Raw genomic sequence first — 17,564 nt, 5'->3', positions numbered from 1 at the left:
TTAATGAATCATGAACAAAATTAAGCAGAAAGTTCGCATCAGCGCAGCACAAGCTCACGCTCCTTTTTACCTATAGATCCGTTCATGTGATGAGGCTCCATTCCAGCCATTCCTCCTAATGGACCCTCGCTACCTGCACCCATAGGGAACTGAGGAGAACGTCCACAGGAGGCAGTGAAGCACAGGCAACACAACACACGGCACCATGTTCTAACACGGAAAATATTCATTCGATGGAGAGAAAAGGTCTCACATTTGGTCGGCTTCCACCTGGGGGGACCGTGTTTATCATGGTGTACATGTTGTCGCCAGAGTTGGTTGAATCTGACAGATCAAAGACAGAGAAGTGAGACGACAGAGTTTCTTTAACATTCTCCAATTAGCCACAAGACGATGCACATGTCCTACCTGCTGGACTTGGCATTATTGGGGTTCCAGGTGCCCCCCCTCCTCCTGGAGGTCCCTGAAATTAGATTTTGCTTTCCTGCATAAATGAACGACCTGGGGGGCCTTTTCAGAAACACATTTTGAACTGAAGTGTACGTACCACATAGCTTCCTGGAGAGGCAGAGGAGTAAGGTGTCTACAAAAAATAATAATGAAAAAAGCAATTTAAAAAAGATGTGCAGCTTTTTTTAAATTTTCTTTGTTAGTTCTCTTTGTTTGGGCACTTACAGAGTTCGAGTTTGGAGGATTTGGCCAGGGTCTACCACCACCAGGTCCCCTGGAAAGCACAAACACACACTTTCAGTTTTATTCTTTTTGGCAGGCTTCATTGTTTCGGGCCAGAATTGGCAACAACAAGATGTCCCGATGCCAGAAAAAGGTGATGGGAACAGCAGGAACAAAGAAAAATACAACAAAAGAAGACCAAATAGTGAGAAGTCAACTCTCAGTCTCACAGTAAATTAGTAGTGAAAGAGAGTGAGAGCCACAAAAAGGAAGAGGAAAAAAGCTGAGAGTGGTGAGAAATTTAAGATAATGGACTTTTGTGGCTGTCCTGTAGTGAGAATAAAAACCTACCACACAGTGCTACTCACACTGTGTGTGCGTGTGTGTGTGTGTGTGTGTGTGTGTGTGTGTATTAATATTTTTATCCCACTCACATGCTCATACCAGGCATCCCAGGGCCAACCAGGGCATTCAGTGGTGGTCTCATTCCTCCTCCATAATTCTAAAGAAATAAAATACTCAATTATGTCCAGAGGAGACAAAGAACCAACAACTCTTTGAAAAGATCCACATTTCATTCTGTCCCATACCTGGGGTCCTAGTGGTACCATGCCTCTGGGTGGGGTCATTCTCTGCATCGGTCCTCCCATGTTTGGATGCCCTGAAACAACAACAACACAAAAAGCAGTTTTTACAACCAGACATTTAGTTTTCTTTGAAACTTTATAATCAGGTTTAAAGACTGGTCAAACTGAGAAGGTTTCCTGCTCTTAAAATGTGAAAATTTTTAAGAAATGTTCACATTTCTTAAATGTGAACATTATTTTCTTAAATTCACTTTGTAAAAACAAAGAGCTTTATATGGCGGAATTTAGGTTTGTCATTTTAATTCTGAATATGCAAACCTGTATTTACTTTTCTGCTTTTTAAAATATTTTTTAATACATTTGACAAATTCTTCTGGGTCATTTCTTTCTAAATATATTTGAAGTTCTGCCAACAGCTGACAGCACTGTATAAAAACCTGTTTCCCAGAACACGCTCTGTGATCACTACTCTTCAGACATCAAAGGCACAATTATAGCCAAGATGACTGCGAGGAAGACGAGGGAGAAAAGAGTCAGCCAGTGTAACAGCATTGCTTCATTTTTTACGCTTTTTTTTTTTGGAATCAGACAAGCACTGCTGAAAGAGAAATGGGAGGGTCAGCAGACCTCAAAAACTGATCCAGACTTATTTGTCTTATTTTGTTTGATTATTCAAAGAAAGAGATTTAGCTTTTCACCTAAACCTGACAAACACCACTGCATGTTTTATGGCACAATGTTAAGTCCCCTACATGTATTGAGAGTACCCCATAACAGGCGGCGAGTCGTGTCGGCTTTGTGTTTGTGTAGACCAGCGGACTGTTTCGGTGCGTACCTTGCTGCCTTGTGGGGTCCATCCCGGTGGGTAACATCGGCTGGCTACCTGGCACTCCTCCAAGCCCCTGCAGAACAACAACACAGTCAGTCTTCAGTTCTACCATCCCGTCAGGTCTAGGTTAGCGTGGCTCTCACCTGATTCGGTAGTCTGAGGGGCGGTCTGGGTCCTCCGGGGTATCGAGGCGACATGAATGGCTGAAAAACAGGCAAACATGACGCTTTAAATAAATTAATTAACCAACCTCAATAAAAAAATTGTAGACGCTGGGTTGCAGAACATGATTAGCTGATTAGTTTCTGGTTGTTTATAGCTACAACAGAGTGAAAGCCAACCACGTTTTTATTGAAATAAGTTTAACGCCCAGAGAGCAAAAGGATGCTGTTTGTTAATAATGTCAGAGCAAGCGTGTGTCTGCAGAGCTGGAGAAGCAGTTCTACAATAATCCACTAGAGAGTGATGGACCTCTTTGTTTGGTCGGGGTCGCTTCCTTTAAGCTGAAAGACAGACCCATCAAAGGGACACAGCTACTAAAATCCATGTCTGGATAAATACAAAAATGACTCCTGCTCTTGTTCTTATGTGACTGCTGAATTAAAAGCAAAAAGGAAGAAATTTAGTAATAAGTGGCTCTGTGAGTGCAAACTCACATGTGAGTTTTTGAAAGCAGAGCTAAGAAATGTCTTGGAAGGTTATCGATCTGCACGTCGGATGCTGTCATCTGAATTTGACGGATAATGACAGCTAATCAATGTACAATGAGTGGAGTCCTTTAGATGTGAGGCAATCCTAAGTGTGTGTGTGTGTTTTCTGCCTTGGATTTATTTCTCCTTCCACTCAGTTTCCTTGTTGTGGTGCACTCACACATAAACAAATGCAGACAAACATATAAAGGCTTTTTGGATTTCCCCATTTCTTCCTCTCACGTAGCATTTTTTTCATGTAAACTATTTGGAAACACAAAAAAATACACCAAAGGGAGTTTTTATCTTCCTTTAGAGGACAGTGGTTCTGAAGAGTCTAAAATACCTTGTTTGTTGTTCAGACATTTTTTCTATTAAATGTCGTCCTGAAACCTCTTTATGTGCTTCGTTTTGCACACACCTCTCCTCTCCACATTTTAACCAATGATTTGATCAGTCTGAGCAGACTGTCAGGAAGGAAAACAAAAAGAGTAAGAAGCTACAACAATGTTTCAGACAGATGTTTTACAGAAACAGTGGATAATAACAAATACAAAATAAAACCCTCCAAATTCTTTTCACCTTGCAGACATCTTAAGAAACACAATAAAACAATCTGAAACAGAAAATGAGCATCGTCTGGAAGCTTGAGCTTAATTACAACTTTGTCAGTTTATCTAATAATAAAGAGAGGGAAACCCAATTGATTGTGGTTTATTTATTTTTTTACTTTTATGCGTAGATGAGCTGCATACCTGAAAGAATCCTGGAGGGACAGGCCCCACTGGCATGCTCTCTCCTGGGGGGAGGTTCCCGAGGACGGGGCTTGGAGCGGCTGCTGCACTCTGAAAGGGTTCAAACACACACACACACACACACACACACACACACACACACACACACACACACACAAACACACACATCTTAGACTTGTCAGCACCTGGACAACACCTCTCTGTTCAGCAGATAATCAGAGCACATTTAGCCAGGTTTTATAAAATAATTATTAGACAAACTTGTGATTTTCATTTTTTGTTGCTGTTTCTGTGCAAAATGCATCCATTTTGCTACATATGTTACATATCAGGATAATGTGTTTTATACATCAAAAGTTATTCCAATAATAGAATAAGATTTTCAGTGTGAGCAATGACTTATAATTAAGGATATTTAAACTGCAGTATTGTCATTTTTCTTTCTTTATTTCTTCTGAACAGTCACAAATAACAGGAGTCACCAAAGAGAAATGTTAATAAAAAAGGAACAATTCGAAAGTTTCACTGCTGTTTCTCCATAAGTGGGGTTGCTTCCTGTTTCTGCAGAGGCTTAGCCATGCCGGCCCAAGTTTATTTTTGGACATTGTGTTTTTTTGTTGTGTTTGTCTCAGACGGGTGGCGCTGGATCATTTCAGCAGGGCCTCTGTCTGCTTCCTGTGGTATTGTGCTGCTAACACTGCGTTACCACCCAGCAACGGCCTCTCCCTCATCCGATCCACAAACACAGAGCAGACAACGTGCAGCGCAGGAAGAGCGGACGTCTGCACATGAGCAACCCCAACTCGGAACAAGCTGGGACACCGTGGTAAACGTGGATAAAAGCAAAATGCAGATGTCCTAAACCCACATTTTATTCACGAGGGAACATATCAAATGTTTAAATGAAGAAAACGTAAATTTAAAAGTTATGGCAGCAACACAGCTCCAAAAACTTGGGACGGGGCCATGTTTACCACTGTCTGTAAACATCTAGGAGCTGAGGAGACCAGTTTTACACATTGTCCCAACTTTTTCAGAATTGGGGTCGTATAAGATAATATCCTAAATGTATTTTTCCTCCATATCTTCTGTTTGTTTCTGATCTTCTCCCTCAGCCCCGTGGCATTGGCTGGGTGGGAAGAGCTCTGGTAAAAATTCACCCGCAGCCTCTGAGGTTTCCGCCAGCTGACTTTTTAGGTCAGACAGGAACGAGGTTTAATCAGAGCTGAGATAAAAGCAGACTGACGACACTCCTGTATCCTCCGCCGCTCCACCCTCGCTATTCCCTCAGCTGCCTTTAGTCTCCTTCACATCTCCCCCATCATTAATGTTCAGAAGCACACAGGGAACCGGAGAACGCTGCAGCCGTTCAGATTTCATGTTCTGCTCCAAACAGAGCCCGTATTTGTCTCAGCAGATGAACGTGCAGATGGATATTGTATCTCCGTGGTTCAGGGCGGATTTGGTTTGTTTGTGTGTTTTTTTGTGTGCTTTTGAGTGTTTAACATCATGCGCAGCATCAAGTGTGTAGTGGTTGTGTTCTCTCCTCCCTCCCCTCCCTTTTCTTTCCCGCTCCCTCCTCGCACCGTGGATTACCCAGAATGCCTTTGCTCCCCGGCAGCCTGGAGGTCTGCTGAGTTTGCCTTCGCGTGGAGGGAGAGAGGAGAAAGGAGGACAAAGCAGAGATTATGAGTGCGTGCGTGCAGGAGGAAGCGAGTGTGTGTGTGTAAAACTAGAGAAAGTGAAAGAGGAGAGGGGGGGAAAGAAAGAAAAAAAAACTACCTGACCTGCTGACAAAGCAGGATTCCCCAAATACAAAAACAACACAATAAAAAAAATTAATAAATACTATAAAAGCATGCCATGCCAGGATATATCTTCCTGCCCCCTAACCAGCCACACTTTCGACAGAAGGAAATAGCTTTTTTTAATGGAAACAGTTTCATGATTATGAGAGCTCAAACTGAGTCAGAAAACGTTAAAATAAACAACAATAGGAAGGGATCGTAAAGTCTCTGCAGAGCGAAGGATACAGATGAGGTTTTTGTCCAGTTTCTTCTAAATTACAGAAATCAAATGGTTTTTATAGTGATGCTTGTGTAAAATTTTTATAGTCAAATCTGAGACCTCACGTGGAAAAAAGACCATTTGTTTCCCACTGTTTAATCCCATATTTACCCCATGAAGGTAAATATGAAGCCTGCCTGATGCCTGCTCCGCCATGAAAGGCGGGTGATCGTGTAATTGCCTGTGTAAGTCTGTGTGTGTGAATGTGTTAGCAAAATATTTCATGAAGCAGTGGATTGGTTTTAATAAAACTCCCAGAAAGCAACACCTGAATGCATATCTAAGACTAACTTTTCGAGTCAACTCGATTCAAGATGGCCGCCACAGCCGATCAACCTCAGCGAACACAAAAATGGCTGTAACGAGTGTAATAATGGGTGTATTAGTAGCTGAGAGGCATCCCCAACACACACACTGAGCACTAACAGATCACACAAGGCTTCGGTTTAAAACTTTGGCGTGCAATGCAGCGGGCGATATGCATTCCTTTTAGGACTGCAACTTTAATTTATGTCAGGTCCCATCTGCTGGAACAGTTCAACGTAAACATTCATAGTGTGTTAGTTTTTGAGTGAACTTTTCCTTGAGATAAGATTAATGTGAGTTCAAAGACCCCGTGTTAGCTACAGTACAGCAACAGTGTCCACAGGAAGTCAGTGTTTAACTTCCCGGTTGTTATTTAAACCTAACAGCAAATCTGATTTGTTAAATTCTTGTTTGTCGGTTCTGTGTAAACCCAGATTCCCATCAAAACTCTGCACACTTCAGCACTTAAACCCTGTCAACACAAACGGTCCACAGACTGTTAATAAATCTGTCAGTTACACCTCTCACACATCAGTGTTTGCACTTTGTCTGACATGAGAAAGTGAGAAGAACAGCGAAGAAATGGGCTGCACAGATCGTTGCTGTATGAAAGAGTACATTATTGTGTGAATGTGGCTGCCAGCTCTGCTGCAGGGTATGGGGGTTCCATAGGAACGTCTCCAGCTGAGCTTAAACACAATTAAATTTGGCTGCTGATTTTTAACACGGCTCATCCAATGGAGTTCACTGCAGATCCAATCTGTGAACAAGTTGTAATACCCATTATAAACCCTGATTGTTCACAAATTAAATTCTACGCCGTTAAATGAAAACTAACTTCTTCTTGTTTTTTGCTCGACTTTACTTTTAATGAGGCATTTAAAAAGGAGGAAGGCACAAAAGACTTCTTTTGCCTCCTTTATGTGCCCCTCCGAGTTATACGACCAGATTTACTCTTTAACACAGATTTAACCCTCTTGTGCTTGTGCATTTAAAACTTCTCTCTTTGTTGATGTCTTCTCTCTGTCATCCTTCAGAGAGCTCCACAATGATTTGTTTGAACTGCAAACATTTTAGGCCAGTAACTGTGTGAATGCTAAGTCAATGTTAGCTAGCCTTTTTACTACTTTTAGCTTTTAGCTGCCCTTCTGATTAGCTTTGAAGCTGATTTAAAATTTGTGCAACATCGTATACTATGATGTTTAAAGTCTGGTTTTGCAGCAAAAATGTGTTTGCAGTGAAATCCGAAGCAGAATCACACCTGCATGTACAAACACCTGCATCTTCTGGCACAATTCTTTGTTTCATAAATTATTAAAAAAAACAACCCCAGACAAGAGCACTAGAGTATCTCAGACAGATACAAGACAAACAGCCATACATGCAAAAACCTTAGTATAAATCTGCTTTACAGAAAGCCAACTAAAATTAGATTTTTGCATGTATAAAAATAACGAATGTGGATGTGCAGGATTTAAAAACTAAAGACAGTCATATGCTTTCCTTTCAATTTAAAAAAATGCTGACAAAACAACAAACTGGCTGCACTGCAATTAATCACAGGAAATTATATTCCAAGTGCCATGCATTCATGCTCTGCATACCAGTAGTCCATCTGACCAATCAGATGCACTCTCACTGTCTTTAATTCCAGTTTAAATGATACTAACTGAGATGCTAAAGCACACAAGAAGTGATGCAAGCGTCGTTCGGGCAGAAAAGAAAGGGAGGAGTGAGAAAAATGTGGGTTTATCTCAACAGAAATCACCGCAATATTCATCACTAATAGTGCAATTGTGTATCTTTCTAATATCATGCAGCCCTAATGAAAATAAGCAGGTGTGACTAAATATTTGGCTGGTATTGCATATAACAACCCAGTAAAATTTTAGGTTTTAATGCACAAACATGCAGTATTTGATGCTTTTAATCACACATATGCACATTCGTTTCTCTTATGGAGCATCTTCAGCTTTATGTAAGGAAATGTTAAAAACCTGTTGTGGTTTTCTGTACAAAACACAAAGCTCTACAGAGAGAACTCCACATCTTTTGTTCCATTACAGCACAACTCGCCACTTTACAAGTTTATTAGACTTTTCCTATATCACAGTACACTAATCCCATTACATTAAAGGGCTCAGTAATACCTAATGAGATGACTTACAAATTTTTTCATCTCTATATGTTTACAGATTCTGTCTCCTGCTAATGCGAGGAGCGCCTAATGTGGGTACGGCTTGTGTGTTTGTGTGTGTGAAGGAGAGGAGTCATTTTCATTCAATACTGCAGAGACTGAGCGATGCGTGGGTGGAATCTCAACAGACTGTCTGTGTCTATCTTCTCTCAGTGTCTCAAAGTGCGTCGGTAGCTGTCTGCCTTCTCTCCTCTGTCTCCCACGGACACACAAACCTGCTCGGACTCAGTTTTTCTACTTATATGCTGCCCCTTAAAGTAACAGTGACTTTCTGTAACAAACATAAGAACAAAGGAAAAAAGAAATGACGGGGAAAAATATTGTTTCACATTTATGTTTAGTTAATTTGGTTAAAATCACCTCATTTACTTCTGTTCACAAATTATCTGAAACACACAAACTAGCTTCAATGGGCTCCATAGTTTATTTAAAATCTATCCTACATATACTGTCCGGCTGCTGGAGCAACATGGACCACATGGCAGATCTGGAAACTTGAGAAATTTCATTTGCATCTTGTACAATATATGCGCATTTTGATTTTGCTGCACAAATATGATTAAAAACACGTTGTGACACAATAAACTGTAAAAGTTATGTCAAGCTTTAAAAAAAAAATAAAATAAAAATCACAAAGTGGAATTGATTTGGGTGAGTGCTGGTCAGTGACATGACTGAGCAGAGGACGAGGCTCCCAGAGAGGCTGGTTCTGTCACATTTAAAGGTTCACGGCAAGCAAAAAAAAAAAGCCCTAAACCAAAAAAACCTGAAGCGGTGATTAACTTTTTAACTTTTGACCTACAAAATAAAAGCCACAGAGACTTGTGACCCCAACTGTAGCAGGTTGAAGTAGACAAAAGTGGCTAAAAAGCCATTTCACGAAGAGTCTCATCAATCATTGTGTAATTTTATTCCATTTATGACTAACATATTTGACTCTCTGTAACATTTAAAGCTAAAAAATATCTCAAATAATCATTTTAAATGTTTCTTTACTTTTAAAACTTTACTTTCTCTCTGGGCTGCTACTTGTTGGCAACTAGTTAAAGACAAAATTACAAAAATATACATGAATTTTCATTTGGAATCACACTGAATTGATAATTACGCCATGTTTTGGTACATATTTAACTGCAAACACATTGCTAAATTTTTGCGATATTCCTTCAAACGACATGCAGTTTTTCTTTTGTCACAACTAATAACAAAAGGTTTCAAATATATCTCAATTTGATCACAAATTTTTTTTTTTCTGCTTCCAATCAGTCACAATTTGGTTTCATAAGTTGCTAAAACCTCCTAAAGTTGTCTCACATTTTTCGTGCTTTCTGACTTACGAAAACTAAACAAGGAATGGGTTTGAGACTGGTTCCAGATGCCCGCTAGGACTTTTGAGAGTAGATATGTTGTAGAAATTGTCAAACATGTTCAAAAATCCAGCAACACAGGAGTGAGGCTACACGACTCACACAATGAGAGAAACGCCCCCCCCCGGCCAATGTTTTTGAGACATTCTGGAGACTCTCTCAAGAACGATGTTTGAAATTTGTTGCCCAAAGAGACACAAGCGTTGGGAGTCACTGACCTCGAGTACCTATCAAACATGGAAAAACGAAGGTTCGGGGGAAATCTATGAATGAAAGACATGAACCAAAAAAAAAAAGAAAAAAAAGAAAAACAAAACAAAATGTCTGCGATATTTTGGCAGAAATTAAAAAGCAGAAATTATTTTCCACTGGATATCAGTGCAAAAGATCAGGTATGCTTCTTAAAAAACAACTTGTCAGAGAAGATAAACTGTCATTCAAAAAGAGCAAAACTAAGAAACGAAATCGTTAAGTTCAGAGTCCTCTGGGCTGAACAGGAGAGCAACCATCTGCCTAGTTGTTCGTACACGCAGTATAAAAGCAGATGCATTAGAAAACATGGTCATTTTGAAACAATGATTGTTGCCATCTAGACAATGTCTTTTGCATGGAAGCAAGACAATTTGACACCAAATTCTGCAGGTATAACAGCATGACTGAGAGGGAAAATGGGCTGGACGCTAAAATAATCTACCAGCATCTTTGCTCTACTAAATATCTGATCTATAAAATGTAAAGACAAAACCTAAGTGCTCTTTAGTTTGATGTTCCAGTGTGTCTCTGAGCCTCTGCTGCCTGTAGACATTCTTTTACAACATGTGTGCTGCACTCTGAGTGTAACCGAGGGCCTCCATCAGGGTGTCATGTTCCTGTCTCTGCCAATCAGAGCTGGACTCGATAAATACACTGACAGCAAAGTCATTTGAGGCGTGTCTGAATGACGATTATAGTAATTTTCATAGCAGACAAAAAAACAAAAACAAATGTTATCATGATCCAGGGAGCTTTTTGGTTGATGTTAACCTTGTGGAAAGGTTAGCATTGGGTCTCAATGCCACCTGAAATACACCAGGGTCTACAAATGACAAACTGAACAGGAAGTAACTCCATCACTCCTCCCTTTTTCTCACTCCCTCCATTCTCTCAGATACCATTAGTCCACTTCCTGAACAAAGGAAAGAGGAAATGGAAAGCAACAAAGTTCCCTCACACGCAAACAGTCACAGGAAAAACGCTGATTTACATGTGAGAGAAGTCGCGAGAGAGACACAACTATAATTAACTTTTTAGCATTTTGTACATGAACAGAAGAAGCAAAACTTGTCAAAACAGAACTTTAAATCCTTGAAGATGTAAACTTCGAACAGGCTGTCATTGGAGGGACAGGAGGGTGGGAGACGAACAGAAAGAATGTGTGGTTTTGACACTTTGCCACAACGACACAGATTGCCACACGCCACGGTCCCATCAAAGCCAAAATCAGTTCTATATTCCAAAGCACACAGCCTCAGAGCCGCTGAATTCAAAACTGACTTTCTTAACAAAAACAGGGCATATGGCACACCAGCAAAACACAGCCGCTAGTGGGAGAAAGTGTTAGCTTTATTCTAGACCTCTGCTGTTCGGCCATATTGTGCCAGAGCAACCAAGTCCAAAACGAGATGACCGTTTCTGTTGGACCAAGCAGTCACATCTTAAAATGCTTCCCCCTAACTTCACTTAACTGATTGTGTTTTTAAAGGACAAGTCCAGAACAAAACCCCAGTTTACTTTTCTTTTATAATGCAAGTCAAAAGACGAGCCCATCAGGGACAGGAGACACACACACACACACGAGTTCTGTTTGGAGAGAAAAAACAAAAAAGGAAATAAAAATGTGCAAATGTAAAAAACAACTAAACAAATAGATGGACATTCTTGTTACAGATTGGCTTGTTGTTCTGGTTTTTGTTATGTGATGACCTTTGTTTGGATGATTTATTTTGGTTTTATGAGTTTTAGCAGCTTTGCCCGCTCAGTTCTTTTCTCTTCTAAAGGTCACGCCACTAGATGTTCTCCACAGTCCTACACTCCGTTAGTAATCGGCACCCCTGTTGTCACTCAGAAATATTCCTTCCCGGGACATATACTTCCAGGTTTTCCCTCAATTTGCAATCAGGTTGTCTGCTAATGCTTTTTGTTGATTTGCTGACTTAGTTTTGTTATTAAAAGTACTGCCGTGCTCCTAAAAATGATCTCTGATGTGTAATATTTGTTTCTATAGGATAAAACCATAATAATGAGCTATTAAATTTTGCATTTCTGTTCCAATTTTGTCAAAGGGTTACTTCTGATTTGATTTGCTTGTAGGTAAAAAGCTAACCCTCTACCTAATTTACTGGCTTTCGAGCAAAAACAGAAGATTAATTAGAGAAATATTAGCTTAATTAATTACCTCTTGACAGAATTGCTCCTCTAGCTGTTGAGTAAACTGTATTTTACTGTTTTCTTTTAGTTGGTACTTTACATACTTCATTAAAGTATGTTATATTTTTTTATTTATCCTGATAAAATTTTCACTGCAATTAAAAAAATCTCATTTTCAAGACAGACTTATGTTATTTACTTCTGTTAAAAATATAATAACTGTTGCAGTTATGAAGTTATATAAACAATGATAATAATGTTAAATCAGTTTCTGCATTTCCTTCCTGATGTTTACTATCTTTCTCTTTTGCAAATTTTTAAAGTCTTCATCACTTTGGCAGCACAATCTCTTGCACGACAGGATTCCCAGCAGCAGCTGACTCTCTCCGGTGTAACATTACAGCTGATTACCTGGTAAAATGGAAGCACAACACTAATCTGCCTGGTCTCACTGGGTGGTATGAGCTTCATAGAGTAGGGTGACTGAAAGGAGGGGGGGGAGTGTTTGCTGTGATGTCTTTATTATTAACGTCATTATCAACCCTCATAAACATCCCAGAGGCTGAGGGGAGCAATGAAAAGGGAGCCACAGGTTGATGCGCCGTCAGATACTCATACAGAGCTGAAAATGATAGCAGCTTTGATGCCGGGGGAGTCACTTCGCCTGCTACTATCTGACGTGGTTCAGCGACAGATAAGGTAGATGGACCGAACAGCGGAAAGACAACGAAGTCACGTTTAAATGTCACAGCTGGGGAGGAAGAGGGATAAACATCTGGGGGATGAACTCCAAGGCAAAACACTGATTCATGCAAATCTGTGGAACTGAAAAATACTGAAATAGACAAATTTAACTACTGTTAGTACGTCCCGAAAGACACTGTTGCATCTAGTGGTGATTCTAGTGCAGTGAGACAACAGGAGATAAGAATATGGGTGTCTGCAGCAGCAAAAACCCCACAGAGGTTAGTTGGAGTCAAAGAGATAACGGGTCTGTCTGATGGTGTCAGCATTTTTTGTTTTTGCTCCCGTGTTTACCCTTCGAGTCCGGATCATTCACTACAACCTGCTCAGCTGCTGCTGCGTAAAACATTTTACATTTTAATGGCTTTTCAGAGTTCACTCAGGGAGAACGGGTTGTTAAAGGAACAGTTCAAACATTGTAACAAGGTTCTGTGGAAAGGTTACAGATAATTAATGCCTTACCTGCTGCAGTCTCACTGTGGCGAAACGGAGTTTAATTCTGACCGGCCTGATGAGCTAATGACTAGTCAGAGTGGGCCCAAGAACAAAAGGGATTTCTGCCATCATAAAAAAACTAAAATAAAACATAGCCGCTGAAGCAAACATTATTTTATAAATCTGTTTTTCACTGTCGGTTTTACTTTGGTTGGTGTGACAGCAGAAATATTCTGATTTTCCAACCAAAAATGCTACAGCTACCTGCTGCTGTTAGTGCTTTCAAATAGACGTAAAATGAGATGTAAATAATGCAAAAGTGACAGCAATGTTAAGGTTTCTAAAACAGTGTTTATATGTAGTGTATATTATAGTGTATAACTAGAGAGAGAATGGGACATTTTTTTGTGTGTGTGTTTTTGTTTGTTCACACAGGTCTTATCTTGTTGCAGTACTTTGTATGTATTTTTGAATACATTTATTGTAAATTAGTTATTTGAGGCTTAAAGAAAAGTGTCAGATTACACTGTGAGTGACTTTTGTTTCGAGGTTATAGCCCCACATCACTAGTGTGCAAACTCTGGTTCCAAAAATACAATATGGCAGCACCCAAGAAATATCATTTTGGCTCCAGTTTTGGAAAATGAAAGTTAATCAAGTCGCTCCGTCCATCTTTATTTTAGCGATGGTTTGCACAAGCTGCTGTGAAATGTTTGAGACTGAAGCTGTTTTGAGACGACGGTAATCCAATTAGTTCTGGCCCAGATCAGACTAGCCATTAGCTCATCAGTTTGGTCAGAAATAAACTCCGTCTTCAAACTGAGGTCAAGCAAAGAGTTATCTACAACAGGTAAGATGTTCATTGTTCGCAGAACTCCCCTTCGGGAGATCTAACCAATCCTTTTAGGAACACACTGTAGTGTGGAGATAAAAGTGCTAATTTTGACTGATTTTATACTCAAATAAAATATTCTTGCACCTTTTGAGAACAGATCTGATAAAATCTCACCATCGGCTCCTCTGAGAATTAAAGCACAATAAGCTGGAATGTAAAGCTGCTCTGAAATCAGCAGCAACTTCACTCTGAAACTCTACTGACTATAAGCTCTGTTTCTTCACAATCAATAGTAACAACAGTCAAACTAGAAATTGGGCTCTTTAATTCTGCATTTCCCCCCTCACAGACTTTTTTTTGTGTTTCCTGTCCTAACTTAACCTCTTCTCCCCCGCTCTCCACCAAAACCCCGTCTTCGTCCTGGTACCACTGCAGCGCAACAAGGCATGCACGGGCCGACATCACAATAAACACTCTGACTTGACGTGTCTAAACATGCGTTTGACATGACTCAGCGTAATCCACCAGTGGAAAACACTCTCCTCTGAGAGCAGAGGGTTGCGTGCAACAGGCCAACAAAAGAGGAAGCTGTACAGGAGGAGGAGGAGGAGAGGGGGGCATGGATGAGTGGAAAAAAAAAATGCTTATGTGAATCAGACAGGACAAAGCTCTGTTGGACAGGGAGGGGGGGAGAAGCTGAGCAGAACAGAGTGAGAGACTGGAATGATTTGTGCTTTTAAAGAAATGCTTGAATGTTAAAGGTTTCACTGAAATTTCTTGTGTTTTTATTTTAAAAAAATGTTGGAAATCAGGATGACTTTTTCCATCCCTGCTCAACCAGTGGAAATTCCCACTCTTCTCCCCACTCCTCACTCGGCTCGCTCTTCATCGCCATGGCAATGACGTTACGGTGAGTCTCCTCCACGTCTCCCTCCCTCCCTCCGCCAAGAAGAAACACGGGAGCGAGCGAGATGTGGACGGAGAAGGCGAGGGAGCAGGAGAGTTGGGGGGGCGCAGTTTCCCTGGAAACAAGAGTGCGGGGGTCTCACCAAAAAAAAACCCTCTTGGTTCTCTGCTGGTTGGAATCAGCTTGTTTCACACAGATTTTCTGATCTTTCATTTTGCCTGTGTCTTTGTTCTATTTAAATTCATCGACACACATAATAACTAGTAAAAAAATTCAGTTTTACATTTACTGTCATTCTACAAACTCAAGCTCTCAATTAAGTTTGATTTTTGTTGTTTTTTTATTGGAAACCAAACAATAAACCTTTTTAATAAAAAGGCAAAACTAGACAAGTGAAACTAGCGTTCCATAGAGGGATGCTTGATGCCTACTCCCTCGCATACCAAAATTTCAAATTAGGATTTTAAGTGATCTGTTAGCGCTCAGAGTTCAGGTTGGGAAAAACTCTCAGCTGCTACCACACTAAATATTTGTAAATGTGACTGTGTTTGCTAAGGTTGATTAGCTGTGGCAGCCATAATAAATCTAGTTGAGTTCAAAAATTGATCAGTAAAAAATGTACATCCAATGAGAGTGTCAATAAAATCTGTGCAGCGGTTCATGAACACGACAGAGGTACAAACACATGCACAGACCCAGACGGAAACAACATTTTTGTTTGTAAATCCTATTTTTTTGTGTTAAACTACAAGTTGTGTTTGCTCGCAGCCCTTTGGTTTTGCTCTCCAGTCTGGTCTTTGATTGAAAAGCTTTATTGTCTGAGTGCAATACAACCAAAAAGAACTCCATATGCTTGGGGATCAGAAAACAAAACATCAACAAAAACTGCAGCAGCTGCTTCTGTAAAGACACAATGTGGGGCACATAAACCCCAAACTTGCTTCTTTTAATTGAGGAGGGAAAAAATGCAAGCTGCAAGGCAATCTGACCTTTATAATGATATTTCTTTCATGAAAAGTAGAAATTTTTGCCAGAAAAGGTCATTCCATTTAGTCAACCTTGTGCTGTAAAATGTTTATATATTTTTAAAATTCCTCCTAAAAGGTTGTTAAAATAACAGATTTTCAGTAGCAACTGCTAAAACAATTTGCACGCCCCGTTATTAATTACTGGCAACAATTAAAGACCACAGACAGAAAGAAAAAAGAAAATTATGACAGCGTTTTCTCCCCCTTAATTCTTTGCACATTTCTTGTTTCAGGCAGGTGTTGCTCTCGGTGTAATTTTCTCTTCCAGTCTCACACAGATTACCGAGTATTTGTGCTCCTCACAGTGCATCAACGTGAACGAACAAAGGCGTTCTGAGGTACATGTGTGCAGATTTGTGTGTCTTATCTTCGCACAGCGACGGGATATGTGAGCAGCTGTTAAACTGGGCCTGGATACATTCTTTCTGTGTGAAAGGGAGAACAGAAATCTACAGGAGCAGTTCTATCAAAGCGGGTCGCTCTCGGCTCTTGATCTGTTCTTCCCCTCTAACTGCGATGTGGCGCCTGCCTCCCACAGTGAGACCACACAATGATACCAGGTTCCCCTTTTCTTTAATACCTCCCTGTGACACCGCTGCTCATTTAATGTCTGCTTGTTCTCGCTTCATCCGTCTGTCACTCTCTTTATTCATCTTTAGCAGCCCGGCCTTGTGCAGGACGGCAGAATGCCTTCACCGGCACCGTTTTTACAGCCGTTTTATCAGGTGAGCAGCATCTTTAAATAGCAGTTTCTAATATATCCTTTGAGAAATCTGATGGAATAAAGCACTAAAAAGTACAGTAGAACGAAATGCCCTTTTTGCTTACAGTCTTGTGCAAACATTTTTAACCACATCTGATTTATTTGCTTCTAAGGACTTTTAAATGTGGTTTCAATCAGTAGTTTTTGAAACTTTCTGAAAGTCTTTCAAAATTTCTCGGTATGTCTTTAAGAAAACAAGAAAAAAGTCTATCCAATAAATGATGAAGACCTGACGGACACATCATCCTTCAGCTGATCATCTGCTGTTTTGTACATGCTAAGTTTTAAACTGATTTTTTAAGAATCACCTAGTCATATTACTTTACTTTATGTCTTTCAAACTGTGTTATTTTCAGTATTTTTCATACATTTGTCAAAAAATTGCAAACAAACTGTAGGGTGTTGGACAAGAGGCTCTGACCAATTGCTGAACCTCAGATTCAGGAGGAGAGGTGTGGCTTTCATCCTGGCCTTGCAGAGTTGCTAAGGAGTTCATGGGAGTTTGACTCTCCAATCTACATGAGCTTTGTGGATCTGAAGGGGGCTTATGACTGTGTTCCCCGAGGCATTATGTATGTGGATGCTGAGCCAAAAGGCAAAGCTCTCCTACAGTCATGAGTTGTGGATCATGATCGAAAGAACAAGATCCCGGATACAAGCAGCTGAAATGGGATTCCTCCGTAGCGTGGCTGGGCTCAGCCTTAGCGATAAGGTGAGGAGCTCCATCATCCGGAGCTCAGAGCAGAGCTGCTGCTCCTTCGCATCATAAGAAGCCAGCTGAGGTGGCTCTGGCATCGGCTGCTTCCTTGGTGCCTCCCTTTGAAGGTTTTTCAGGCACACCCAACTGGGGCAGACCCAGTACTCACAGGAGTGATTGTATTACCTCTCTGGTCTGGGATACCACAGGAGGAGCTGGAGAGGGATTTGTGTTTCTGTGACCCGAAGAAGATAGATGGATAGATGGAAATCGTGTCTCT

The 17,564-nt window shown here is 40.5% G+C and overlaps 1 protein-coding gene across 4 annotated transcripts in view; it reads right to left on the bottom strand.

Annotated features, from left to right (window-relative positions):
* si:ch211-130m23.3 (uncharacterized protein LOC558547 homolog) overlaps nt 1-17,564 on the bottom strand; it is a 51,866-nt gene that overhangs the window by 3,489 nt on the left and 30,813 nt on the right. For all 4 annotated transcript variants that reach the window (XM_037976088.1, XM_017413827.3, XM_037976093.1 and 1 more), the window contains exons 5-14: nt 3,533-3,622; nt 2,232-2,291; nt 2,095-2,161; nt 1,263-1,333; nt 1,107-1,174; nt 676-724; nt 548-583; nt 409-463; nt 254-324; nt 71-149 (exon numbers count right to left, since the gene is read on the bottom strand). In XM_037976088.1, coding sequence (XP_037832016.1) covers nt 71-149; nt 254-324; nt 409-463; nt 548-583; nt 676-724; nt 1,107-1,174; nt 1,263-1,333; nt 2,095-2,161; nt 2,232-2,291; nt 3,533-3,622 — 646 coding nt within the window. The remainder of the gene's footprint in view (nt 1-70; nt 150-253; nt 325-408; nt 464-547; nt 584-675; nt 725-1,106; nt 1,175-1,262; nt 1,334-2,094; nt 2,162-2,231; nt 2,292-3,532; nt 3,623-17,564) is intronic.

Source organism: Kryptolebias marmoratus, linkage group LG1, assembly GCF_001649575.2.
Source record: "Kryptolebias marmoratus isolate JLee-2015 linkage group LG1, ASM164957v2, whole genome shotgun sequence".
NCBI lineage: Eukaryota > Metazoa > Chordata > Actinopteri > Cyprinodontiformes > Rivulidae > Kryptolebias > Kryptolebias marmoratus.
This window is presented reverse-complemented; position numbering and strand designations above follow the sequence as displayed.